Raw genomic sequence first — 27,949 nt, 5'->3', positions numbered from 1 at the left:
CCTAACAAGCAGGCCTAAAAGCCCCTCTAGAGTCACCAGTTTGGGATGTGGGAGTTTGGGTGTGGACAGGCACCCTGGAGGGGTGCACACCTAAACTCCCGGAGTGATAAGGGAAAAAGGATCAAGAAGCCACCCATCATTCATTTTCCTTTGAACATCTCTTCCAGCAAGCCCTCAGGGTTTAGGTTTAGCAACAGGACCCTGATTCACCTGTACTATTTGGTTTATTTGGAAGCTGCCTAGATTTTAAAAAAAGAAGCACTGAGGGGACAGCAATACAAAGGTCCCTGTGGAGGATACCCCCATTTGTGATTCTCACTGAATCTCAGGGTTTCTTAGTGATACCGACTTCTCCCATGGCAGACAAGGAAAGGTGTTTAAATCCGCCCTGGAGCCTCGCTCAGTAGCCTGGGGAGCGCAGGCCCCAAGGTGGTGAAGGATACATGAACAGAGCTACGAAGAAATGAACGGTGAAGACCGAATGAATGCCACAGAGCCAGGGCTGGAGCGCAGACAGGAGCCCCGGTTTGCTGCTACCTGCTGCACCACTGCTTTCTAGAGTCTTGGCCTACCTCCTCCCGCGCAATTTCTCTCCCCCTGGCCTGGGCCTCGCGGGTTGGCCCAACTCCGCCCCTTCCAGGAGGGCCCCGCCTCCCCAGGCCGCCTCCTCTCCTGGCCCCGCCCCTCCGCCGCGAGGCCCCGCCCCTCCGCCGCGAGGCCCCGCCCCCTCGCCCGGACTCCGCGGGATGAATGGCAGCTTTGCCGCCGCGCCGCTCGGGGCGCTGATTGGCCGCCCGGCGTGGTGACGCGCCGGCGGCCGCGGGCGGACGCAGGTGGGCGGAGCTGGCAGGGGTGGAGCCGGGCCCGGGGCGGGCGGGGCGGGGCGCGGGCGCCCGGGGGCGGAGGAGCCGGGAGGCGGGAGGCGGGAGGCGGGAGGCGCCGGGGCCGTTTAAGCGGCCTCCCTCCCGCCCCCAGCCGCCCGGTCTGGCCCCGGCCCTGCCCCGACCCCCGGCCCGGCCCACGCCGCCCTGCCCGGCCAAGCGGTCCGCGGGGCACGCGGGCGGCCTCCGGAGCAGCCCAGGCCGATGCGGGCCGCGCGCCCTGCCGCCGGCGCCGACCAGACGGAGCTCCGGGGCCCCGAGAAGGAGCGGAGGATCAATGCGGTTCAAGAACCGATTCCAGCGGTGAGAGAGGGATGGCGCCCCTGCCCCGCCGCTGCCGCCAGCGGGTCCCAGATCCCGCCTCGTCCGGCGCGGGTCCGGGCTCCCTACCTGGAGGCATCATCCCCCGCGGAGCCCGCACCTTGCGGGGGGTGGGGGGGCAGCTCCGGGGGGGGGGTCCCCACCGTGCGGCCCCTGGGCGATCCCCCTCCTCCGAGGACCGCGATCTCGTGCGTGGCCCGGGTTCCGGACCCCGAGCCGCGAGCCCCGAGCCCGCCCTCCTTCCAGGCGATCGCGTTGCTCACCCCACCGCATCCTGCCCGACCCGACCCCATCCCGCCAGGGCTCGCGCCCTTCTCTGCAGACCGGAACCCCAGCCGCAGACGCCGACCCCGGATCCTCCGGCCCTGGCTCTGGCCTCCACCCCTCATTCCCTGCTTTGGGGGCGCGCGAACAGGGGCCGGGCAGCCGCTGCGCCCTGCGGCGGGGTTTGTCAACCCGGGTGCCGGGTGTTCTGGTGCGTTGTCTGCGATCGGCCCTAGCCACGGGGAAACTGAGGCAGGCTCCCGTGCTGCAGCCTTGCGGGCCGGGGCCGGGCCTTGCCAGTGCTGTTCGCTTGCAGGGTTAGCGTCCGAGGGCGGTGCTGTGTCGGGCACTGCGAAGGGGCAGGTTAGCCTTCGGGTGGCGAGAGCTGCTGTTGAGGCAGGCGCCCGTGTAGGAAACGAGGAGGAGGAACCGAGGAGGCGCCACCGGAAGGTTGGCCGGCAGCTCCTTCACCGGAGGGCCGGGGGGTGGGGGGGGGGACGGGGACCCCAGCTCCGGGGGGCGCGGTGGCCTTAATCCGGACTCGGGTCTCTGACATTTAGCAACGGATGGAGGCTGGCCCATGGTTCTCAGAGGGAGCCCTGGGCCTTCTCCTTCCCCCCCTTCTAATGCTTCTTCGTTCTAAGTGGGTGAAAGTTCATCGCCCCTGTGTCTCACTCTCCATCCTTTGTCTGAATCTGTCAGCCGTGGCCCCATTCCCAGACCTTCGCTAGTGTGCAGTGATGGGGAATTTGAAGGAAGCCAAGAAACGCAGGAAAAATCTTCCAAGGAGGGTATTGTTAAGTGTTCCACACATTGTATTTCAGAATTTCAGACTGCGCTTTTTTCCCTTTCCAACTCCTTGATCCTTTGATGCCCACTCACCCCATTATGCTTCTTTCTTCTCATTCCTCCCTCAGTCCCAAAGGGTAAAGGAGCCAAAAATGCACATAGAAAGAGTTGAGGTGGGCTGTGCCATTAGAATAAGAGTGATGGGTTTGAAGACTTGGGTTAACTTCTGAATATTGCTCATCACTCAGGGTGTTAAATGCCTGGCACTATTCCCGTGGTGGGAACAGATCAGTGCCTGTATAGGCAAAAAGGACCCATGATGTCTGGCTTTAGAACATGAAGTCAGGAATGAGGTTGGAGGGGCTTTAAGGCAGAAAGTAACATGCATTCAGGCATGATTGGTAAAGCCCTGTGCATGTGGTTTGTTTGATTTGGTTTTACTTCTTTGAACATCTGTGCTCTTCCTGTTTTCAGAGAACAGTGGCAATATTCTGTGAAATTACCCTTCTTTATTTGATTGTGTTTCTTTCCTATCCTTTGAATAAAAGCCCCCCCTTCCACTTTACTTTGCACAAACATTAAAACAACGTTAAGAGAAATGGGGAAAAAAAAAAAACACAACAAAACACCTTCATTTCAGATCCTACCTTCTTAGCTGATTGAACTACTCTTGCTGGATGCTAACCTACCCAGTCTTTATTATCAGTGTAGTAATGTGATTTTGTGCTCTACTTCATTCATTTAAAAATGAAAAATAGAGGCATTTTATTTTGGTGTGGCATAGACGTTGTGTAATTTTCTCAGTAACTGCACGCTGTCAATGGATATTTAACATTTATTTTCTTGATGGCACCTACACCTACCCTGATTTTCTTTGGAGATTGAATGATAGCATAATTTCTTATTTTTCTGTTACAGACAAAATTGGAAAGCCGTTTCTCAAAGTAAATTTGATCTTGGACATAAAGCCTGCAAATACAAACTAACAAAAAAAGTACTGATTTTTATGGTGTACAACATTAAAATGCTGGGAGTACTATTCATCATCTCTTAGAGCCATGTTCCTTATATATCTTTTGAGCATCCAGAAAAGTTATAGGTAGATAGATTACAGAGAAACTGGAGGGAGGGACATACTGTCTTTGAATGCATGTGCCACCCCTCCTGATAGATTCATCAGGACTCCCTTGAAGAGCATCTGATTGCAGCAAAAACAATTCATTAGGCCATAGTTTGTGGCTATGCCTAAGTGACAAGAAATGAACACCTTTCTGGTTTGTTCATCATGGAAATTTGGTGGTCATTGTGGCTTTGGATAAATTTCCAGAGTTCTGCCTTTTCTGCAGAGGAAGGCTGTGAGGAAATTTAGCCCACTGCCTTAAGTGGAGGGCTTTTAAGCATGCTTGGCTTCTCAAAAAGTTTAGGATGTGGAGAAATGCCACTGGGACACAGAGCGTATTTTCTCTTGCTTTACCCTTTCCACATCTGCGTCTCCCCACACCCTTCTCTCCCAGAGTCATTTTCTCTTATCACTGCATCCCTGGCTGATTAGAATAATTGCTTACATTTATTGAGTGCTTACTTGTGCCAGGCAGTGACTGGGTATTTGTGTGTTACTCATCTCATTCTCAACTCTAACCCTGGAAGACAGATTTTATACCCATTTAATAGACAAGCAAATAGGGTTGGAGAATAAAAGGGAACTTGCCACAGTCACATGGCTAAGAAAGGGCAGATCGGTTTCAATTCAGTTTCCTGTCTCTCTCCACCACCCATACTGCCAGTTCACCTTTTTCTGTCTCCCTGCTCACACAATATCATGTGTACAGCGCGGAGGCCCAGGACCCACAGAGCTTCTGTATGGTGCTGTTGGTGCATACTCATTTCTCCAGTCTTGGCCTCTGAAAATCCGAGGAAAAGTATGCTCCTTGCCTCAGTGCCAGCCTTGTGACCACTGGTTAGCTTTAAACTGATGATGTGATAAAGTACCTTATTCACAAGTGTTAGGGTCTCCCAGCACTGCCTGTTGCTTTTTTTAAAAAACACGTGTTTTCAAAACATTGAATTACAGGCATGGGGTAGTCTTCTTATACATATGCTTTCTCCCTTATTTAATTACTACGTTAAATGTCTTCCACCACTATCACCACCTCTGGCATTGGACACTTTTCCAGAACACCATGCTCACTCATAAACTGGCTAATATAATAAGATACTAAGCCAGTAGGAGTTGGCTTATGTTGCTCCATCAAGTCCTTTTGAAAGAACCTTGGAATATCCATGGTTTTAGCCTTTAAGAATTTTCTTTTCATGAGACTCAAGGTTCTTTTGGTCCTAAGACTGCCTATTTCTCTTTGTTACATACAGAACCTATTGGATCCCTAGTGAAAATAACTGGCAATGGGATATCTCTCCCTTAGATAAAATAGTTAACAACAGGCAGAATTTTTCTTTTTTTCTTTTTTATTTATTTATTTTTAGAACCTTCCTTCCTTCCTTTCTTTCTTTCTTTTTTTCTTTCTTTTTCTTTCTTCTTTCTTTTCTTTCTTTCTTTCTTTTCTTTCTTTTCTTTCTTTCTTTTCTTTTCTTTCTTTTCTTTCTTTTCTTTCTTTTTTTCTTTCTTTCTCTTTTTTCTTTCTTTTTTTCTTTCTTTCTTTCTTTTCTTTCTTTTTTTCTTCTTTCTTTCTTCTCTTTCTTTCTTTCATTCATTCATTCATTCATTCATTCATTCAGCATTTACTTACTAAGTTCCAGCAAGAAGTTGGGTATTGTGCTTGGGATTGGAAATGAAATGGCAGACAAAAAGGCTATGGAATTCACATTACAGTGGGGAAAGATGAAAAAAAAAATGCTCAAGTTGAAAAAAACCAATTTTTACTAATTGTAATAAGGGCTCTGCTAGGTTGGGGAAGGCTGAAATGATACTTTAGGTAGGATGGTCAGGAAAGGCTTTGAGGGAGTGATATTTAAGCTGAGCTTGACAGGTAAGGAGAGTTGAACCTTCTGGAGAAGAATGTTCTAGGCAAAAATAAACAGCAAACACAAATGCCCTAAGCCAGATAAGACGTTGGTGGTTTGAGGAGCAGAAAGGATGTGGTGTAGCTGGAGGGTAGAGAGTGAGAGGAAGGTGGCTTCCTGAGGTTGCAGAAGCAGTGGGCCCAGCTTGTGGGCCACTTGGGGAAGCCAAAGGCAGGTTTTAAGCCAAAGTTGGGATGTGTGCTGTGATCTGGTTTTCATAGACTATTGTGACTGCTGAATCAAGAAAAGAGTCTATATGGGGACAAGCAAGGAGACTGGTTAAGAGATTCATGTTTGTATAGACTGGAAATGTAAATGTCTTGATGGGTAAGGTAGGGTCTGTGGAACTGTAGAGAGGTAGGCTGATCTGGAATATATTGGGAAGTAGTATTGACAATACTTGTATTTGGAAAAGGGGAATACATAGGAATCAAGGACAACTTCTGGGATTTGACCTTGGGCCTCACAGATCTGCTGGTCGGTCACAGATCTACATTCAGAAGGCACACTGCTTTGGGCTATCTGTTCTTTCCTTTTTATATATATATATATTATTTTATTTTATTTTATTTTATTTTATTATTTATTCATGAGAGACAGAGGGCGGGGGGCAGAGATATAGGCAGAGAGAGAAGCAGGCTCCTCACATGGAGCCTGATGTGGGACTCGATCCCGGCATTCCAGGAACATGCCCTGAGCCAAAGGCAGACGCTCAACCACTGAGCCACCCAGGCATCCCTCTGTTCTTTCTCTCAAGGTTTTGAAATTTTGTCATGGGGGATTGGAGGCTTAAGAATGCTGGGTAAGGGGGAAGCAAGAGAGAGTGTTGAAAGACAGAGCTAGGAGAGGAGAAAACCAACCTGACTAAAAATAGTTTTATTAGGGGTGCCTGGGCATCTCCGTTAAGCATCAGTTTCTTGGTTTTGGCTCCGTCATGAACTCATGGTTCTGAGATTGAGCTCTGCTTCTGGCTTCTGGCTCAGTGCTGTGCATGGAGCCTGCTTAAGAGTCTCCCTCTCCCGCTGTCCCTCCCTCCCTCAAAAATTAAATAATAGCTTTTTAAAAGTGTGTTTCCCATACCCAGGACTAAATCTTTTTAGATTTAAAACCCTGTAAAAATATTAGTGGATACCCTCTTCTAGCATCAGATAACTGGATAACCCTTAGGGTTACTCAGCCTTAGGTAGAGGCGGTTTCCATAAATGGGTGCTGTTTTCTATAACACTTGAGAACCTTTTTCATTCTTTTTTGGGGAAGAGAATAGAATAGGTTCAGTGAGTGGGAGTTAATTTGCATTTTACTTCTGCTTTTCCATTTAGCTTTTAGGAATGATTCCTTCAGGAGGCTCTGTTGGAGGCTTGATTGTACCCTGGCAGATGAGAGAAATGGGGAAATTGCATTGTAAATTTCTCAGCAGAACCCATTGTGGGGTGGTTTTCAGTGAGCTCCAGACGGTGATAGGCTCCTTGCAGACTTGCTCTTCTCTTGCCTTATTCCATGAATCTGGCTCTGGCCATAAGGGACTACCTTTAGTCACATGGGTGGGATATTTTTCTCTATAACTTATGAGTTTATTTTTATCCTGAGTGATTCCAGGTGGGCAGGGACTAAGCTGTCACAAACATGGCCACCCAGCTTCTTTGCTTTTAGGAGAAAATGTGAAAGTCTATCCCTGTTGCTGTGTAATGGCTTGACTATTTTTAGATTGGGCTGCCAGAGATATAAATTGCTATTTTAGTCTTCAGCCTGGTGGTGGGTAGACAAACCCTACTTACTGTGCCCTAAACAGAACACTCTCAATATAATCTAGTCTCTACCATCTTGGAGCCTTGCTCTTTACCCTTTAAAAATTCCTAATAGGGTATGCTACTTATAGCTCTGTTGTTATGTCTGGGGGTAATGATGAGGTACATCCTTGAATGCTTGGGATGCCTTTGAAGCATTCTTCTCAAGAGTGCAATTATTTTCCTTTTTACTAATAAGAGCTATGTAGCAACACTCTTGTCCCTTAGGAAATTAGTAAAATTACTTAAAGGATTAGCAGGGGAGAAAAGGCTTATTTTATCTATGTGCAAGAATAGCTTGGATAAATTATGGAGCTTTTAACTGTATGCTTCTCTTAATCAGTTTTCAAACCATCTGACAAATTTCATTCAATACCGTATATTCTGCACACTAGTTAGATAACTAACCCATTGGTGGTCCAAGAGAAATATCTTCATTGTCCCAGATTCATTCCGCAATGGATTTTCCACCTGAACTCTGTGTATTAGGTTAACAGGAACTGCCACTTTCTTATTTATTTGTTCTAAGGATAACAAGCCCTTTTATTTTTTTAAAAAAGATTTATTTATTTTATTTTTGTTTTTTAAAGATTTACTTATTAGAGAAAGCAGGAGCAGAAGGAAGAGGCAGAGGGAGAGGGAGAAACCAGCTCCCCATTGAGCAGGGAGCCCGATGTAGGGCTCCATCCCAGGACCCTGGGATCATGATCTGAGCCGAAGACGGACACTTAACCACCCAAGCACCCCTAACAAACAGGCCCTTTTAATTCAGGGAGAAAATGCTAGTCTTTTGTTCCTAAGCCAGGCACTGTTTAGGATGGCTTGACCATGTGCTTCAGACCTGGTTCTGCCATTTGGTTCAGCCTGGTACCATTTTTCATCATGGTAATTAAATAAGATATAACTAGTCAGAACTCAGTAGCATCAGGTGACTCTCCCCTTTTCCCCATCTTAAACTAGCTCATGCAAAAGGATAATTTATAATAGCTCAAAGCCTGTTGATGTCTTGCAGGCTCCAAGCACAGGAATGCAGCAGGGCCTCTGAGACCTGAGTGCTGTTGGATCTCTTCTACCTCTCTTTGTTTCTCTGCATCTGCTTCTTTTGGGCAGCTGCTTTTTTATCTTCCTGAATTTACATCTGCCTTTCCAGAGAACAAACAGACTAAGCCAGCATCCTTCATGAAACATGGCACGAGTGTGGGTTGGGTTTTAGAGGATCCGCATCTACACACTGAAGTGGAAGGATGCTGTTCATATCTTCAGGTCCCATGATAGTCACGGTTTTCACCTATTCATGCTATTTCCACAAAGTGGGCCCAAAGGGAATTATGGAATGTGGGTATGTGTCTATATGTGTAACAGATTTTGATATTTAGATCTATACATACATTTGTGTGTATGTATGAATTTTATAGCCAGAATATTAGGTACTAGTTAATATATTTGGATTTGAAAGCAAACTGTTTTTAACTCTGGGAGAATTCAGGTAAAAACATACCTCCAGTTTAGGTGACTTAGAGGCAGCCGGGCATCATTTATTTAAGCTGTCTGGTGCTGGAACAGGTAATATGATATAGGGAAACTAGTTGTATGGGCCTGCTGATCGTGAAACATAGGGTGTAAAGATTTATAAAAGCTTTATACATTTCGAGAGAGAAAATTGAAACCTTGCATTGTATCCCTTTCCTTTGAATGGCAGTTACTGGCATTTGTAAAGTTTAGAAAAATTCCCTTGCCTTCTTTACCTAGGATTTAAGATTTGGTTATGCCTTTTTTTAAATTGTTTGTTTTGGTTTGGTTTGGTTTGGTTTGGTTTGGTTTTGGTTTTGGTTTTAGCATGGGGGGTTATAAGTTGAAGGGGGGTAGATATGATTGATTTCTGTTTGTTTTTGGTCGGTAGAGGTTTTTCTTTTGAGCAAACTGAAAGAATACTTAATCCAATAAACTAGGGCATTTGCTTTCAGATCATGGCTGTTGGCTCAGTTTACACCTGTTTAGTGGCTTTGGTCTTATTCCTGTAACTAGGTATTTCCAGCAGTGCCTCTTCAATTAGAATAGACCAAACGATACTGGCAGCCTTCCCCATTGTTCTTTATACACTTAGAGCTTATTTCACGTGATGTCTTTTTGTTTGTCCAGGTTCATGAACCACCGGGCCCCAGCCAATGGCCGCTACAAACCAACCTGTTACGAACATGCTGCTAACTGTTACACACATGCAGTGAGTACACATTCTGCCCTTTGCATCCTTCCCAGAGGACTCTGGTGGGAGGAGGGGCAATTATCTCTAAGACCCTCCGCCCATAGCTGGATATACCTATCTATCTCTGGGACCTCACCTACCACAGCATGAGTGCTCTGACCTACTCCAGTTCTGTCCATCCTAAACTGATTTGCACTGACAATATCTTCTTTAAAATAATAAAAATAGTGAATTACCTTAGTTCTAGGAAAACCAATGAAAACTACTTAGGAGGACTACTGGCTCTGGAATGAAGAGAATCACCTTTTCAAGACAGTCAGCTGTGTTCATGTGGCAAGGAAGATGCACAGATTTGTTGAAAAAGATTCTTTTTCTTACTAAGTGATCCCTTGAAACAGGTAGCCGTACAGTCTCAACTTCCACAGCATCCACTTTTCAGAGCAGATGTTACTCCACATTGTTGAAGAAAAAGCTGATTCGATCCCTAAATTCTTAGTGAACTTTTTTCTTCCTAATAAAAGCAAAACATGCTCATTTTAAGAAACTTAGAAAATACTGAAGAATGTATAAAAAAAAAATAAACTGCCCAGAGATTGATTAATGCTTTGGTGCATTTCTTCTCTTTGTGTGTGGTGTTTATGAATATATTTTCTTAGTTTTCCTGTTAATGTGTTACTGACATTGTCGTGTCATTATAAATTTCCCTTTATCTATGGTTTCATTATTCTCTTTGAAAGTTGCATTTAGTGAGACTTTTTGAAGGAAAGGAGGTAGCTGCTATATAGTATGAAGATAAGAAAAAAAGGAGGCCAATCTAATCCTTTCATGAAGAGTGTTTAGAACAAGTTCATGTAATTATTTTAGATAGTGTTAGTACAACACATAGTTTGTGTACATATGTCATTAGAATAAAATTTGCTTGGATTCTAGTCGTGCCTTTTCATGTCTTTAATCTTCTTCCCCAAAGAATAATCATAAGGTTTTCTGTAAAGAAACAGTGATGCCAGGCAAACCCCAAATAAACTGGTTTCTAGTAGATTCCTTTATAATCTAATAGATCCATGCCACTGGTCATTCCTTAGCTAAATCAAATTTTATGAAGAATCTTTTATATATTATAGTAGTAGAATTCAGATAATACTTATTAATACTGAAACATCGTCCCAATTTATCACCGGATGTCCTTTTGCCTTAAGGACTAAAAAGACCTTTATTTAAATAATTAATATCCTGGAATCTTGCCAAAGAGGAAAAATTAATACCTGACTAGCCTGCCCTGAATTCTGTAAAAGAGCTACAGTAATGAAATTTGGAGTAACCTCTCTAATGTACAATCTCCCTGGACCCATAGCTTAGATTCTGGGGACAAGAAGGATTTGCTGGAATTCTTTAGACTTGATCTACTCCTGTCTTTGCCTTAGTGACACAGTTATGTGAAGTGAGCTTTGACCAGAAGATCAAAATGTTTAGAGTACCAACTTGGACTAAAGAATGCATTGGTCTAATTTATCTTCTATACCTGTCAGGATACCCATCTTTTTTTATTCTTGACCAAATGTTTGATGAATTTAACAGCTAAAAGTAAAATTATTTCCAAAGATAATTATCCACAGGCCCATAAGGAAAAGTTTTGTATTTGTATGTGTATGAGGAATGTAAAAGTTTGAATAATAATTTATTCAATATATATAATATATAATATGTAATATGTAATATGTATGATATATAATAAAAAAAGACTTCTTTTTCTTATTGTTCCAATATACATCCATTATTTTTTCTATTTATCAGCAAAGCACTGATGAAAGTTACAGGTACAGTGTACCATAATAGTTTCCATACCACTGACCAATAAAAGTAATCAATAAAGTGTTTGTTAATTAGCATTATATTGAGCACTTAAAATATAATATGGTTTGACTGTTGAGATGTACAGTTCACCTTTAGGAATATTTTTGCTGGAGAAGGATCTGAATGATCCCTTATGTCTTTTGGGTATGCTGTAAGTTAAGGAATACTAGTATAAAACAAAGTTAAGGAAAAACTGACAAAACCTCCATGTTAATTTTTTAGGACAGAAAATATCATCTTACTAAATTTACTAAACCGTATCTCTGAGTTTTGACTTTCATAGAGCAATAACATTTCTACAACAGACAAAACAAACTTCCATTGTCCTCATTTCATTAAAGAGAGAGGATACTTTAACATGAGAAAGTAGAAAGGACATAATCTCAAAATACATAAAGTTCTGTCTTAAGAAAAACTACTGTCTTTAATTTTCTCATACCATCTGGGCCAATGAAAACTTCAGCATTTGAAAATTCAATGCTGATCTTATCTAGAGGATGTGATATTTTGTTGCAAGAGGGCAGACGTAGGTGTTGGGGACAAAAAGATTGCTCAAGTTTGCATTCTTTGCCAGGTATGCTTATTCTAATATCTAATAAAAGTTTATTTTTCCTGAGGATGTCCATTATTATAAATGGACAATTTTACAGGAAACCAAAAACTAAAAAGATGAAGTCTTCAAAAAAAACTAATCATACTCCTACTCATATGATAGACACTGAAATTTGTGTTCATATGACTATAAACTTTGGCACAGAAAACAAAATTCTCTGTAAGATTCTCTCTTAAAATTACTTGAATAGGTATGAATGGATTAGTCTTGCTTACTTGAAAGGTGCTATTAAAAATGAAATAACCCCCTAATGCTTTCACTTTGCAGTAGTTCCCAGGTTGGTGGAATGTACAGATCCAAACTAAAAATCAGGACCTATGATTGCACAGTTGATTTTGTGTATGTGGTGTACATTTTAATACTTATGACCTCGATTCATTCACTTAACCCTTTGCTGAAATGTTGAGATTTCAGTAGATCATGGGGGAAATAGGAAAGAACATTTAAAAGTATGCCCTCCCTGAGAAATCTGGATACATGCTTGGCATTTGAATATTTTAAGTGCCTACTTTATTTTTATGTATTTACTTTATTTTTTTAAGATTTTATTTATTTATTCATGAGAGACACAGAGAGAGAGGCAGAGACATAGGCAGAGGGAGAAGCAGGCTCCCTGCAGGGAGCCCGATACGGAACTCAATCCTGGGACTCCAAGATCATGCCTTGGCCGAAGGTAGACGCTCACCGCTGAGCCACCCAGAGGTCCCAAAATGCCTACTCTAAATCACATTAGAGAATAGGATGAAATATATTCTTGTGTAATGAAATTAGGATAAAAAACAACTGCCTTGCAACAGTTGAGTAATGTTGCCTCCTTTACCTGCTTATTTGTGTACTGATTGGTGGGCACTGTTCCTGGGCCCTAAACAGCATTTGCTGTGCCCAGGGCAGCCACCAACCAGCCCATCTGGCTCTTGTTAGGATTACCCAGGAGAGGCAAGTGTTTAAAATGATCTTTCTAAAATTGTCCCTGGGAATCCTATGTAATTTTTAAAAAGATTTTATTACTTGACAGAGAGAGCGCGAGCACAAGCAGGGGGAGTGGCAGGCAGAGGGAAAGGGAGAAGCAGGCTTCCCACTGAGCTTTGAGCTGGATGCAGGGCTGGATCCCAGGACTCTGGGATCACGACCAAAGGCAGACACTTAACTGACTGAGCCAGCCAGGAGCCCTGAAACCTATGTATTTTTAACAAAGTTCTCAATATAGTAAAACCTAGGATATTTACTTTTCTTTGCCTTTCCCTCAGTTCCTCATTGTTCCAGCCATCGTGGGCAGTGCCCTCTTGCATCGGCTGTCAGACGATTGCTGGGAAAAGATCACCGCATGGATTTACGGGATGGGCCTCTGCGCCCTCTTCATCGTTTCCACAGTATTTCACATTGTGTCGTGGAAGAAGAGCCACTTAAGGTACCATTTGTGGCCTGCCCATTTGCCAGATCAGAATAGCTGACCCAGGCTAGCCTCCCATACCAGCATGTTTCAATCAGGTCAGAGCTACGGAGTGGATAGACCTTTTCTTACCTTGTGGATTATAATGCTGTGCTGTTATCCAGGAAGATTCCTATGGATTGGACAGACTTTGAGAACCCCCATATGTATCTAAGAAAGCAGGCATTACTCATAAGCCACCAACAAAATTGCACTGCTTCCCCGGGACTTAGAATGTAAAATCCTGAGACTTGTCCTTTAAGGTTGTCAGCTCACCAAGGACACCATAAGAGCACAGCAGCTGTGGGGTAGTGACTAAGTACACTGACCTCGGAGTGCGCCCAGCCCTGCCACTTAGCTCTGTCAGTTACCTGACCCCACAGAGCTGCCATCTCTTCATCACTAAAATGACAATAATGATGCCCGACTCCCAGGGTTTTGCGATGGGTGAATGAGACAGTGCATGCCAAAATGATTTGAAAATTACAAATAACCAGGGCTTGTAATGTAAGGAGGTTGGCTACAGTTTGGGTTTATTGTTTTGCAAAGTTCAGCTTTCAGAATTAGGTCCTGTGTATCTTACTCAAACAGAATTCACATGTTTTGCTACTATTAGCTGTCAAGTGCTTTGCAAGGCACACCAGGCCTGCTAGCCTCCTAATAAGAAGGACATGAATGCATTCCTCCTCTGAGTGAAGGATTAATTTGGGAGAATCCAAAGCGAGAAGCACACCATTTAGTTGCTTGTGGAATGGATTCTGTACAACCTGAAAGTGCAAAATTTTGTTTTGTAAAAGGAGGATTCAGAGCAGACTTAAGAGTGTTTTAAAATACTAGAATATAGCTTTTGGTTTTACAGAATGTCCAAAAACATCTCAAACTATTCAAACAATCTATTATTAAAAAGACATGCTTTATCTAAGAATAGGGTTTGGGATTCGTGAGGTGATTACTGGTCTCCTTATATGTAGAGTCATAGTGTCAGAGTGAGAAGGATCCTTAGGGGTCATCTAATCCAAACCCCTTATTTTTCACCTGAGGAATCTGAGTCTCAGAAGTGGCTTGCCTTGCTCCGGTCAGTAATACCAGCTGAGTCTGATTGTCCCAGACTTCTGACTCCCATACCCCTCTCAGTATTGCTTACAGTTCCCAGCCTGCCAGCTTTGCCTATAGGGTGACAGCTTCTTGGACCTAAAATAAAACCACAGCATTGGATCACAAGGGCTTGCTGGGGCATGCTCACAAGAGAGCCTCAAAAGTCTCTGTCTCCCTAGCACACAATGTCACAGGGACCAGAGGCCAGGGTATTTCATTATCTTCCTCGCACAATCCAACGCTTGTGGTTGCCTTGGCTGACTTGGCTTTGATATCTAGATTTCTGAATCAATAAAGAGTTGTAGATACCTACTTCACTATTTAGGGCCTCCCTCCCAGGCTCTGGAGAAGAAAGTGTAATAGAAACCAGGCTTTCTTGAACCTTGAATTAGCACTGCTAGAGTTATAAGTGTGAATTTTTGCTCTGCCCTAAATTTTTTATGTATCCAAATCTAGGCTTATTTAGAAGCAAAAGAATGGACCTTTATTGAGTACCTATTATGTGCTAGATGCTGTCCTAATGAACACATGGTCTAGGTGATCACACATACTCCTCACACATACTCCTATGATAGAAATGTTGTCGTTTCTATTTACCCTGTGATATAAGTGAGGGTCAGAGAAGCTGGGATGAATCTTGAATAAAATTACAGGTCTGACTTTACCTGCTGTAACAAGTGCATAGCAGTCTAGAAAGCAGAATTAGAAAGGCCCTAGACATGATTAGGAATCACAATCATCCAAAGAGTTTAAAAAATAATAATAATAAAAGATTCTCTTCATCCCTCCATCCCCTATCCCATGTTCTAGCCATTTTAAAAATTACAATCTTCTGGACTAGAGTTTATGACTATATTTTATAAGCTTCCCAGATGATTGTGATAGGCAGTCAAGCTTGAGAAGCATTAATCTAGTGTTTGCTTTTTTAGATCCAAGACCTAAATTATTTCCCCTTTACTAACATATGACTAACAATAGCCATGACTAAAACATCCTCAACTTGCTTTGGTCAACACCGTGTGTGTAGTGAGGCAAAATCTAAGGCCAGCACTCACCCAAGTTACAGGTATCACCCCTTGGACACTGAGAATGGATTCAAGACGATGCAGTGCATTCATACTTTTAAATCACCTTAGTAAAGGGCAGATTCTCTCTATAATCCACTGGTTGGCTAGACCTCAGTGAGCCAGATCTTTGTACACTTCCTGAATTTTCTGTTTTGGAAGGAAGAGCTCACTTAGAAATCCAGGTGGCTACCCATTTGCAGCAAATGTGCCCTTTTTGGTTTTGTTTTGTTACTGCTATTCCTAAATTAATTTTTGAATTTCCTTTATTATAACTTCTTGTGTACACTAAGATATTTGAAATGAGAGCTGCTTTGAAGATGTTCTAGAAAGACATGAACTCCTTCATGCCCTGCACTATGATAGGTGTTGAGAGATGGTCTGCCCTCAAGGAATTTCATTTTTCTGTTACATCAGATCTAAAAGAAATGTAAAACAGCAGCACAGACAGATTTTATTTATTTTAACCAGAATAAATTCAGAGCTGATTACTGTGGGGTCCTGCCCCCTGTATCTCATACATGGTGACTTTTGTATGTGCAAGCTTAAAATTAATATAAAGCTTTTACTTGTAGCTTTATATCATTAAAAATAGCTGTGGGACTTTGAGAGCCAAGTTATAACTGCCACAAGAAACTAGAACAGGAGTGGAAATTACAGCATAGTGGAATGATAACCCATGCTGCGAGTCTGAAAATTTTCTAAAAACTTTGCCTAACTTGTTTTTCCCCCCACTAGGACAGTGGAGCATTGTTTTCACATGTGTGATAGAATGGTTATTTATTTCTTCATTGCTGCTTCTTATGCTCCATGGTAAGATCCTGTCTTTCTATTTTTTAAGGTAGTGTTTTTGGGATAGAATGTCTGTCTTCCTTCCCTAACTTCCTCATGTCCCTGCCCCGTGTGTATGTGTAGGGTAGTGCCCCTACCGCACTCCCTCCCACACACACGCATAGATGCTTTTTTTAAAAAAAAAAACTTGGGTCAGATTGTAGATTTTAAGGAAAAAATGTCACTGCTGTTCAGAATATATATCTGGCACTGGATTGTTCAAGAGGAAGTGCTAGGAACTGTGTGCTAGGTAGCACGCTCACTTTCGAAATATGTCACCTTAGCCTTCCACGTTCTTTCTATATACTTCTGCTGCTGCTCAGAATACTTGGAGATCTAATCATTTAAGTGGAAATGCTATAAATATGTATGAGGCAAACAAGCTCACTTTCAAAATTTATCCCATTTGTCTTCAGTTCACAGCACAGTAGCTACTATATATGGAGTGCACTTCTCATTTCATTAGCTGTATGAGTAAGATAACTAATTAATTAGCTATTTAAAACACTTAGTATTCTGGCTCAGTAGGTGGAGGCTGCAGCTTGATTCAGGGGTTGTGAGTTTGAGCCCTGCGTTGGGCATAGAGATTACTTAAATAAAAATGAAGTACTAAAAACAATAAAATACCTCGCATTCTGCTCAATTTTTTAGTCTTTCTGCCCTTTTGGTATACATAAGATAGAATCTTTTGTTTCCTGGAAACCTACAATTAAAGGAACTTTAGATTCCTTCTATCAAGACATGGTTCAGTTTTAAACACTCAGAAATTCACTTTGCTATAGTCACTAGAAACAGCAGGCTTCTACATTCTGACTTACGTAGCATCCATCATTACAAAGAAACTTAATTATCTATTAGAGTAAAAAGTGTGTTCTCTCCCTAATTGTCACTGTATTATAGTTCTGCATCATATTGGAGCAAGAACACTTACAGGATTTGGGGAAGTATTCCACAACTTAAAATAAGGAAATAAAATTTTTAAAAGCTAAAGAATCAAATATTATAGTAAGCAACCTTTTCCCATGTAGTTTTCAATAGGCAGGTGGTGCCTTTTCTGTTTGGAAATAATAATTTTGTAGTCATAGTCAATCAGAATAACACTTGATTTTTTTCTCATAGCTATTCTTAATATGAAATGAATACAAATGAATTTGCAGCATGTTAAAATTCAGGCTTTACAAGAGCCCACAGTTAAATTCTGACAAAATGTCTTTCATAACATATGTTGAGTTAATTCTTCTCATGTTCCGCCTTGGCAGAGAGATGGTAATGGAGATACTTGGTCCATGTATTAGGTATCTGCTGTGGGTAGGTGATCCTGGTTGAGGATTCTGTTCAGGGTTCTTATTAAGCTTTGTAAGCAATCTGCTCCCAAATATATTATCAGAATTAAGCTGATTTGACAGCAGTCTGCCTAATAAGGAAAGTCGGGCATCACAGGTGTGGTGGGACTCACTTCTGCATATCTCCTTTTAGCTGGTTCTATTTTTAAACCACGTTGGAACTAATTCTAAGTCTTAAAGGTCAACTAACAATTTTATCTTTGAATTATTAATTTTACCGAAATTGCCTAAATACCTCCATGACCTGTTGAATGCCTTTTCATCCTGGTTTTATGCCAGCACTTGCCCAGTTTTCAAGCCTAGAGGAAAACACAGGTCCTATGAATTCCCTTCATTTATCACTTCTGTTCTTTGTTGTCATGTTTACATTTTTTAGGTTAAATCTCCGTGAACTTGGACCCCTGGCATCTCATATGCGCTGGTTTATCTGGCTCATGGCAGCTGGAGGAACCATTTATGTATTTCTCTACCATGAAAAGTAAGAGAAAATAATCTACATTTGATAGTTTTAAAATTAACTGCCTAAATTTTATCTACATTACAACATAATTTGCTTTTTATATTTGTACTTCAGAATAGTAGAAATACATAAACAATATATACTGCTTTTAACAAATCTTCGAAACCATTTGGTATTCATTATTGGTAGATAATTGCTTTGGGAAGAACTGAATGGCACATGTGTGATAGGATGCATTTGAGGGACAAGATGGACTACTATTTTAGTTGGATGTTACTTCACATCCATAGGAGACTTGACCTTATCAGCAAACTAGCCTTATCCTCTGTGATTTTTACTTATCACATGAGAAAAATAACTGCTTCTCAAGCTTTCAGTGAAGATTGAAGTTAATAGATAAGCACCAGAACAACACTCACCTCCCTTTTGGGTTCATACCCAAAAGACTTCCAAACTAGGATTCTCTGAGGAAGGGAATATTTGGAAGAGCATCCAAACTCTTAATATTCTAACCATAGGGCACATTTTTTAACCTGTTATTTATAGTCCATAGTCATAAGTGTTAAGCAATATAAAAAGGAAAGCTTATTGAAATTTAGCATCACAGCCCTAGAGGAGACCTTCAAAGTCATCTATTCCAGCTACATGCTTAAAAAAAAATGAAGCCATTTAGGATGTGCATCAAATTAGCAATTCATCTAGAAGTAGGACCCAAGTGTCCTAGTTTCTACTCCATGGCTCTTTTCATTATTTCACATACCTGAACTTGAGAAATTCACAAGCATGAAATCATTGTCCTTGAATGCAGTTTATAAGCTTATCTATTGCTATTGGCAGAATAGCTTTCATATACAAACATAATTTGTGTTTATCATAAAGTATTCAGTTGTTTCTTCTTTTCAGAACAAAATGGCAGTTTTCACTAACTTCTGACTTTGAAAGTCACTTAAATGCATCTTTGACCACAATTAACAATTCTGAGTAGTGTTATGTAGTATGTATATAAATCCAAGGGAACAGTTTGCTTCTTGGGCTCAAACTTGACCCTAACTTACATCCTTAAATAAAATAGAAAGTAAGGTGAAATAGATATTTTTTCTCCTATTTCAGGCCTCCTTTTATACCAAACCCACAAATCCATTCTTCCCAGTTCCATGATAAGGTTATTTCCTGGTAGACTCTGAGTATAAAACATGGAGAATGAGATGTGATTGGCCCTTGGTTATTTGGTTGGGCAGATATTAGGGAGTACCTAAATCATGTCAGGTGCTGTGCTAGGCCTTACAAATCCAAATATAAATGAAACTTGGCCACTGCCTCCAAGGAACTTAGAGCTTACTTTGATTAGGCAGAAACGTAAGTTGAATTTTAATACAGTGTGTTTCTTAGCATTTTCAGACATTCTGTAGCCTAATGCAATGAGCCTTACAAGTCAGAGTTTGTGCAGATGCAAAATAGAGACAAAATTAAATGCCCTTTATTCCTTAGGGCTTCCATCCCTTTGCCACTGATAAACCCGGCCCCACACGACATCTCTGTCCTTCTTCATAATTTCAACTTCTTGTAGCTGTGGATTGGAGTGATGATGAAGGCAAATACTCTGGGATTGGGAGGGGGAAATGCATGGTGGATTGGATGCAATAATAACACTTTTGGTAGCAAACATTTTCCAAATCGCATGTGGCATTTGATGCCATTTCAATCCTGTAAGAAATACTAGTTCATTGTGACTCAACTGTAGTATTTTAATTAGAAGCCCAAAGGTCTCCTACTGGGAAAATATGTTCATTGGAATAGTTTAAGAATTTGCATTTTTCTCTTAAAGGAGGAGGGAAGCTGGTATGGAAATGATCTAAGTATTACAGGAAGATAAAATTAGCTGCCTTTCTATCCTGCAGGTATAAGGTGGTTGAACTCTTTTTCTATCTCACAATGGGGTTTTCTCCAGCTTTGGTGGTGACGTCAATGGTAAGAAATGGCTTCATAATTTTAAGTATTTCACCTTATTTCTTTCTGAATTGGTGGGACTCTTCTTTCTGAAGTTATGATGTGTCTATTATTAACTGGAGACTCCAAAGAAAAAGTATATAACAACAAAGTCCCTGAAATCTATAGGAGCTACTGGTTGTAGTTTGGGGAAGTTATATACTGAAGTATGTTTCTTTCCATATAATAATCTTCTGTATGTGTTTCTTTTGGACAACCATTCTGTTCACCCCACCCCTTCCCTATCCTTCTCCCAAAGAGGCATGCAGTCATCTGCAGATAGATATTTCTGCCTGAATTGTTGGGTGTCTCAACCATAAATCCATGGAGGAGGGTAATTTTTTGGATGTCTTATAATGAAAAAACTATAAATTACTGACTTCCTAAATCTTAAAAGGACCACAAGATGTCGGTTGTGTCAATATTTTATTTAGTATTTCCCAAAAGTCTTCACTCTTACTTTTCTTTCACTTACTTGCTTTTAAGTTGTATTATTTCTCTTTCTCAGGAAAGTGACTTTTTTTTTTGTTTTTTCTAATTTTACTTGAAAATTTTAAGGACTTTCGTGGGTGGAAGTATAACATTACCTGTAGTAGGTGGTCAGTGTATATATTTTGAACTCCCTTTCAAATTGAATTGCTGTTGAGAAATCCATGTGTATCTATCACTCAGTTTGAAAATAAAGCATATCGTTATAGCCTTGTGATCCCATCCAGCTGGTTACTGTACCATTAGTTTATGTAGTGCCATTAGCTCCAGTGTCTTATGCTCTACATTTTTTGGCATTAGCCACTGTGTTAATTAAGGAATTCATAATGTATCTAGTTTGGATTCTTTTCTCAGTCTACAAAGGTCAGAAGAATTGTACCTATAATTTCACTCCTGAGCTCATAGGCACATTATAAGAATGTATATAGCCCCTACCATGGTCACAAAAACACCTGTAAAAGACTTAGGAGCTATAGAGGTTTGCTTTTTTTTTTTTTTTCAGAGAATATATCTTATGAGAATGTCACAAAATATGTTTCTTTAAGGTAAGAGCTTTATGATAGCTTTTGTAATTACCTAGCACCAAAAATAAATATAGTTTAGTTGGTAAAGGCAACAAGGAATAGTGAAGGGGAGGAGGTGAATGATGGAAACGAGAAAATCTGCCTTGAAGGCCATATTGTTAGAGGGCAAATCAGGACACCCAAAGCAACATAAAGCAGGGTCTGTACATGTAGGTTACTAATCATTAGAGTAGAACATCAAATAAATTCCTTCGGGGTATCATAGAAGCTGGTTTATCCAGTATTTTTACTAGCCTAAATCTTGGCATTTTCACAAGTTGTACAATAGTCGGTGACTAACGTTTATGATAGTCAAACAGGATAATCCTCATATTTCCCCCCATAGAAATTCCTACTGAGCAGGAACCTAAAATTCATATAAATGAAAAGGTATCATAAAGTTTTATAATGTCTTTGATTGGGAAAAGCATAGGCTGCTATGGGAGCACATGACCCAAGCACCAAAGGAAATGATCCTCAAGCTGATTCAGAAAGAGAAAAAAGCCTAGAGATAGTAGGGATGATGCAAATTGGATAGGAAAGAATCTGGCATCAAGGAAGCCCTGGGGAGGGGGAAAGCACCAGCACCTTTGAAGTACTGAAAATAGTTCATTGTTTGGAATATGAGTGTGTGTGTACCTGTTTGAGTGTGCCTCTGCACAAGGTGGATAATTTTGCAGATAGCACAAGTCTTGTGATAAAGCTGGAGAGGGAGATAGAGACCAGATCAAAAAGAACCTCCTAAGCCATCTGAACTAACAAACGGTATGACTGGACACTCAAAGCTTTGGTTCTGGTCAGAATATTGGACTATCAGACTTACTCTTCTGCTATAAAGAATGATTAAAAAAAAAAAAAAAACCTGGCAAAAATATTTGAAGCAATTGTTTCTTGGCATTGGACCACAGACACAAGGCTGTGTTCCTTGAATAGAAAGATGAGCTTCAAATTTGCCCCAATTTTCTCCCTGGGGACACTTTCCAAACTGCAACCAAAAAAAGTGGAACCAGAGAGCAGTAGTCAGGGTAGAGAAAACAGAAATCAGTATTTTAGCTACTGAGCCTGCTGCAGTTTTGGGGTAGGATCCTGGAGAAGAGGGAGCTTCACAGAGAAGTATCTCCAAAAATGTACAAAGGGATTTCCCTGAGTCCTTGCCCAGATACAAAGCTGAACCTGTGCAGGGCAAGACTCTGCATGCCCTGGCCAAGAGTGGCTTTTGGAGAGTTGTGAGATAATGAGAGTCCATAAGTGCCTGGTGCTGAAAGGTTGATCAGAGTCCAGCCAGCCACAGTGGAGAGACCATGCTGAACAACACAGGTGTTCAACTGAACCTAGCAAGTTGACCTCTACACCTTAGGAGAAGAACTATTCCAGCTCTAGAGTAAGGACTGTCCTGGAACTATTGTAACAAAGGCCAAAAACAACCTGAAAAGGATAAAATTGATCCTCTGTACATAAACTGCCAGAACAAAACTCAACATTACTGAAGGGAAGACAGCAAAATCTATATATTAACAGTTTGGCATCCGTTTATCCAAATATTACTAGATAAGCAAGAAGCAAGAAAATGTGACACCATGCACCTAAGGAAAAAGCAAGTCAATAGAAATAGATCCAAAGATGACAGACATGTTGAAATTAGCATACAGGGACTTGAAAACATAATGAGTAAACAAATGAGCCTTAGAAAAGAAATGGAACTACAAAAAAGGAAGTGAGTAGAAATTCTAGATTTGAAAACAGTGTATTAAGAAAAACATTTATTGGAGGGGTTAACAACAGATTGGATACTGCAGAAGAAAAGATCAATAAACTTGAAAATGCATAGACACCTACAGACTGGAAGAAAATATTTGCTTTCTCTGTATGTATCTGGCAAAGGATATGTATATGGAATATGTAAAATAATCCAAATGAGTGATTAAGAATCAATCCTATAAAAATGGGTGAAACACTTGAACAGACACTTCACAGAGAAAGTTACATGAGCATCCAATAGGCCCTTGAAAAAGTGCTCAACATCATTAATCATCAGAAAATTAAAATTAAAGTGAAATTAAAATAAAATGAAAATTAAAACCTCAATGTGCTACCAGAATATACCCTGGAGACTGACAACACCAAATTCTGGCAAAGATGTGAAATAACTGGAACTCCAACTCATCATTGGGGGTAATGTAATATGGTATAACTATTTTGGAAAATGGTTTAGCCATGTATCGTAAAATTAAACATAAATTTATGACTTAACAGGTTCTACCGAACAGAAATGAAAACATCTACAAAAAGACTCCATAAGGCCTGGATGGAAAGAACTGATAAACAAATTAAATAAATCAAGGGAATGCTAAATAATAATAAAACAGAATGATTGATATAGATAAGCATGTGCAGGAATCTCAGAAATGTGATAATTGTACAAAAAAAGAAGCCAGACACAAAAATAGGCGTACAGTATAATTCCATATGTGAAGCTCTAAAACAGATAGACGTAGTCTGTGGTAATAGCAGAAGTAAGAGCAGTGGTTGCCTGGAAGAGATTGTCCAGGATTGGGAGAGGGTGTTGGGCTAGTTGCCTGTCTTGACTGAGGTATGGGTTAGATAGGTGTATGCATTTGTCAAAGCCCATGATGTTCACTTAATATTTATGCATTGCACTCTGTAAATTAATTATCAATTTAAAAAAAAATTACCCATTTCCCCCCATTCCTCCCCAACAAAAGAATGTAAGTTCAGGAAACCAGACCACCTTGGTTCACATCCTGATTCTGACACTTAAGCACTACATAGCCTTGAGCAAATTATGTAATCTCTCTGTTTTAGTTTTCTCCTCTGTAAAGATAGGATACTAATAGTACCTGATATAGGGTTGTGAAGATTAAATGAGTAAATATATGGAAACACTTCAAAGAGTGCCTGGGATAAAGTAATAGCGCAATGACATAGGTAATGAAGAAAACAGGTTTTGTTTTAGGATTAACTACATTCTGGTTCTCTGAAAGTTGGTAAGTTAAATGTGGTGTTTGAGGAACTGTTACCAGAATATATGTCAGAACCATCCTCTATACTTGGCTTGGTCTCTTGCTTATTGTTTTAGCAGAGAGAAAAAAAAGAGTGGTATCTTTTGGGCTGTGCCCAGCTTTGTGGCTTTGTTCAGGTTACTTCATTCCTCTGGTTCCATTCTCTTCATCTCTAAAATAAGGAGGTTGTGTTATATAAGACGAGTAACTTTTTACTCTTTGGGAATTACATTCCCCTTTGGGAATCTGATGAATACCTTCTAGAAAAATACCCCTAATGCACATACACATAGAATTTTGTATAATTAACGGATATCAGTTGCTTTGTAATCTTTAGGAAATAATAAATGTGTGGTATTTTGGGAGGGGGTTGTTTTGGGGGGTTTTGTTTGTTTGTTTTTGATAAAAACCGATCTGGCTGACACTTTCATTTTTCAAAGGTTAATGAGAAACCTGTTGTCAGTCGATGTGGGTTGGCTCCTTCCCCATCTTTTGCTCGTACAAAAACCATGGGGTCTTAGTGAACTTTGAAAGGACTGATCCTTACCTGTGGCCCTAGATCCTCAGCCTGGCTCTTAGCTCATGATTGTCCGTTGCTGCTGCTGTCTAGGTGCATGCGACCCATTCAGGTTGATGGCTGTGTTAGAGCTTTCCCATGCTCCCAGCTGGACCTGGCTGCAGTCCAAGGCTCCAGGGCTCACAGGCTTGCCCAGGCCTCTGGGACACCCACACAACCCATCCCCTTCCAAGGCCTTGCCAAAATCTGGCTTGGTTTTCACCACCCTGCAGAACTTGAGACCTTTCTATTCCTAGTCATCAGGAATCCAGGGGACTGACTTGTTCATCAGCCTCCTGAGCCCCGCCTCTGTTCTCTTCCCCTCATTCATACAACTTAGTTTAATTTTGAAGATGGGCCAAGTCTTCAAGCAGCCTAAAAATTCTCCTTTTTTGTGTTATAAAGCACACATGACTGTTAACTTCCTGCTGAGCTAAAAAACACTTGGGCTCATAGACAAAATGGCCCGGCAACATCTAGAAGGTCAGGAAGTATGTTATCCTTCCCTGCTGTCTGATCTCCGAGGCCACTTGTAGCTGTAATTTGCCCATGTCAGCCATACGGAAGCCGTAGGCTCACATAAGCAGGGGAAGTCTCAGGGTAGAACAGAGTTTGAAGAGGATGGGGGAAGTGCGAACCTGGGCCGAGATGTCCATTATAAATGTGGCAGTGTGGATGTGCCTTGGTAGGGAAGGAAGCTCTTAAAGAAGGTGGAAAGTCAAAGATTATACTTGCTTAAAATGAACTCCCGTATCTGGATGGATTAGAGTCCGCTTCAGCATGCTGTAGGTGAGCGGAGTGTGCTGCTTTTTACAAGGGGGGCCCGACTGCCTGCCCCAATCAAGACAGCCCCCAAGGGTACTCCAGGTGGGTGCATGAGAGACTCAGGTTTAGTTCCTGTTTACAGATCAGGATTCTGTCTGGGAAGCTCCTTCATTGTCTAGCTTTGGGGAATTGCAGTGATCTCTTCAGTTTGTCACTTCAAGAGTAACATCAAAACCTCTTTCTTTTTTTCCTCTGTTGACAGAATAACACTGATGGACTTCATGAACTTGCCTGTGGGGGCATAATTTATTGCCTGGGAGTTGTGTTCTTCAAGAGTGATGGCATCATTCCATTTGCCCATGCCATCTGGCACCTGTTTGTGGCCACGGCAGCTGCGGTGCATTATTATGCCATTTGGAAATACCTTTATCGAAGTCCTACAGACTTTATGCGACATTTATGACCAATCTGTACTAGGTCTCAAAACCAGTATTATTTCAATTATGGCACTTGGAAGTAGGGTAAGAGCTGAAAATTGCACAGAGGAAAAAAAAAAAAAGACAACTGCACTGACTTTCTATCTTTTGAATATAATTACTGTGAAAGTCTAAAAGCTGTGTTCTAGAATTCTCCGCCTCACAGCAGATAAATAAGGTAGTGAATTAATTATTCATTCCATTCCACTATCATGAAGGACTCCGGATAGACTTGGCCAGCCGATGTTTACAAACAGAATTTTGTATTTTAATTTTACAGATTTTCCTACATGATTTTTCTAAATTACTAGGTCAGGTTGTAAAAGTCAGTGCAATAACAAAGATTCCTTTTTAAGAGAAAATTGTTTCTATCACTTTCCCATAAGCTGTGTGAAGAATCATGGACAGAACTTACACTACTTTTACCATGTTTCATCTTGGCATAACATGGTTATTTTTTAAATAGAAATTTTCATTTTTTGTAAATTTTTAAAGAATATTTCATTGAAGCGCATCTGCGGTTCCTCATTCATGTGAATTTTTGCAGCAAGCTGTCAACATTCCACAAATGAACAAACATTATACCTCTTCTGATAGTTTTATTAAGCATAGGGGGATTGCCAATTTTTAAAAACTGCGGTTTTCCAAACTTTTCTGCCAACCTCTGACTCTGAATTCCATGCTGCTTTGGGGCATATACTTGACCTAGTTTGGTTTACCAGTGATGGAAAAGTATTTTGATATCATTAACTTTTTCAAAAGATTCAACTTTTTCTCTATGCCTTTGCCATGTTTTCTTCAGGGTCTCTTTCTACAGTGGATGAATATTCACAACTATATTATGATGGTATTATTAGAGTGGTCATCCACTGAAGATTCCTGAAGAGTATTATGAATTACAGTAAATAGTGGTATTGCCTGTTTGGTGCCCGTCAGTTAAGTCATTGTCACTTAGCTTAATATTATCAGTTTGATACTCATTTTCAGTTGTGGAATTAGATGCACAAATTCACATTCCTATCTTTCCTCTGTATCTCCTGATATACTTTTTTCTTTTCCGTAGAAGAATATTTAAAGCATTGTTTGACAGGTAGAAACTCATGCATCTGTAGTTCATGGGTTATATCCTGGCTCAGTCGAGTGGTATTTAATATATTATTTTTGGTTTTCCTTCAGTGTCTTATATTAAGATTAACATTAGTTGCTTTGTTTATTAATCTCCTATTGGTGTTTTAATAAATGAGATAACCTTGCCTTTAGATCTGTGCTCATATTGACTGCTTGCTAGAATTGGGTTTGATCAGTGGAATAGTTGGTTTAATGACACATTTAGGCTTATTCATTGAAATGTTGTACTATATGGCTTTAAAAGAGGGTTTATTTTGGGCGTGCATATTTAGAATGCTCTGATTTAAGTGAATTACAATGGGAATGAAGAACAGAACTGGTATTTGCTGATAAATTCTTACATAGGCAAGGTGCCCGGTGATAACACCAACCAGACCATCCCTATCTGCATGATTCTGAACATCCTGATGCCTGTTGTTTTGTGTATATTTTGTTTTTAATATATTAACTTTTGTGGATTCATTTAAAGTCTGCTCAAAAGTAACACTGTTGAAACCACTAAAATGTATGTAAAAAATTGTGCTATAGACTAGAATAAAATTGTTACTTGGATTTGTTCCATTGTCTCTAAATTAGATGACTGTGAAGATGATAATGCATTTTTGAGAGCTTGAGCTCATCTAGCATTTTAATTTGTATACTAGCCTTTTTTTTTTTTGAAAAGTCAGTCAACACAAATGCTGCCTGTCATCTAGAACTTTCTAGTCCACTTTTTAATAATTGAAATGCCAGAGCCAATTCAGACATTGAATCACATGTTTTCAGTTTAAAATATGCTAGTTGGGGCCTAAAGATCGTAAATTTTATAAATAATATATCTTTACCAAGAGAAGCCCTTTTGGTTTAGTTTATAGAATATACTATAGAGCTGAAGTTACACACTTGTATATTAGCAACCAGACACACATCATATTGCAAACAAAACCTGTGAATGTTCAACATCATTCTCCCCTTTTCTACGTTGCAAAAAGCAGAGTCAAAAAGGTTGGACTCCTTTCTCCAGAGTCAGGGAGCTGGGAT

At 40.7% G+C, this 27,949-nt stretch overlaps 1 protein-coding gene across 3 annotated transcripts; it reads left to right on the top strand.

The window, feature by feature from the left end:
* The first annotated feature begins 906 nt into the window (after nt 1-906).
* MMD (monocyte to macrophage differentiation associated) lies at nt 907-27,481 on the top strand. 3 transcript variants are annotated; one of them, XM_025439958.3, is made up of 8 exons: nt 907-1,184; nt 9,197-9,278; nt 12,972-13,132; nt 16,051-16,125; nt 17,863-17,964; nt 19,845-19,914; nt 20,924-20,966; nt 25,588-25,725. In XM_025439958.3, exons 1-7 carry the CDS (start codon nt 1,159-1,161, stop codon nt 20,963-20,965), a joined length of 558 nt encoding a protein of 185 aa, XP_025295743.1. In that variant the 5' UTR covers nt 907-1,158; the 3' UTR covers nt 20,966; nt 25,588-25,725. The 3 variants fall into 3 exon arrangements, with proteins under 3 accessions (XP_025295743.1, XP_025295742.1, XP_025295741.1); XM_025439956.3 differs by lacking the exon at nt 20,924-20,966 and having other exon boundaries at nt 922-1,184; nt 25,588-27,481; XM_025439957.3 differs by lacking the exons at nt 16,051-16,125; nt 20,924-20,966 and having other exon boundaries at nt 915-1,184; nt 25,588-27,481.
* Nucleotides 27,482-27,949: the final 468 nt, after the last annotated feature.

Source organism: Canis lupus, chromosome 9 (genome assembly GCF_003254725.2).
Source record: "Canis lupus dingo isolate Sandy chromosome 9, ASM325472v2, whole genome shotgun sequence".
NCBI lineage: Eukaryota > Metazoa > Chordata > Mammalia > Carnivora > Canidae > Canis > Canis lupus.
Note: the sequence above shows the minus strand (reverse complement) of the source record. Positions and strands in the feature narration are given on the sequence as shown.

Bases quoted from the DNA above. Each gene is read 5' to 3' on its own strand.
- MMD (XM_025439956.3), top strand. From the start codon at position 1,159: ATGCGGTTCAAGAACCGATTCCAGCG. The intron at 1,185-9,196 runs GTGAGAGAGGGA...TTGTTTGTCCAG, and splicing joins TTCAAGAACCGATTCCAGCG to GTTCATGAACCACCGGGCCC. The intron at 13,133-16,050 runs GTACCATTTGTG...TCCCCCCACTAG, and splicing joins TGGAAGAAGAGCCACTTAAG to GACAGTGGAGCATTGTTTTC.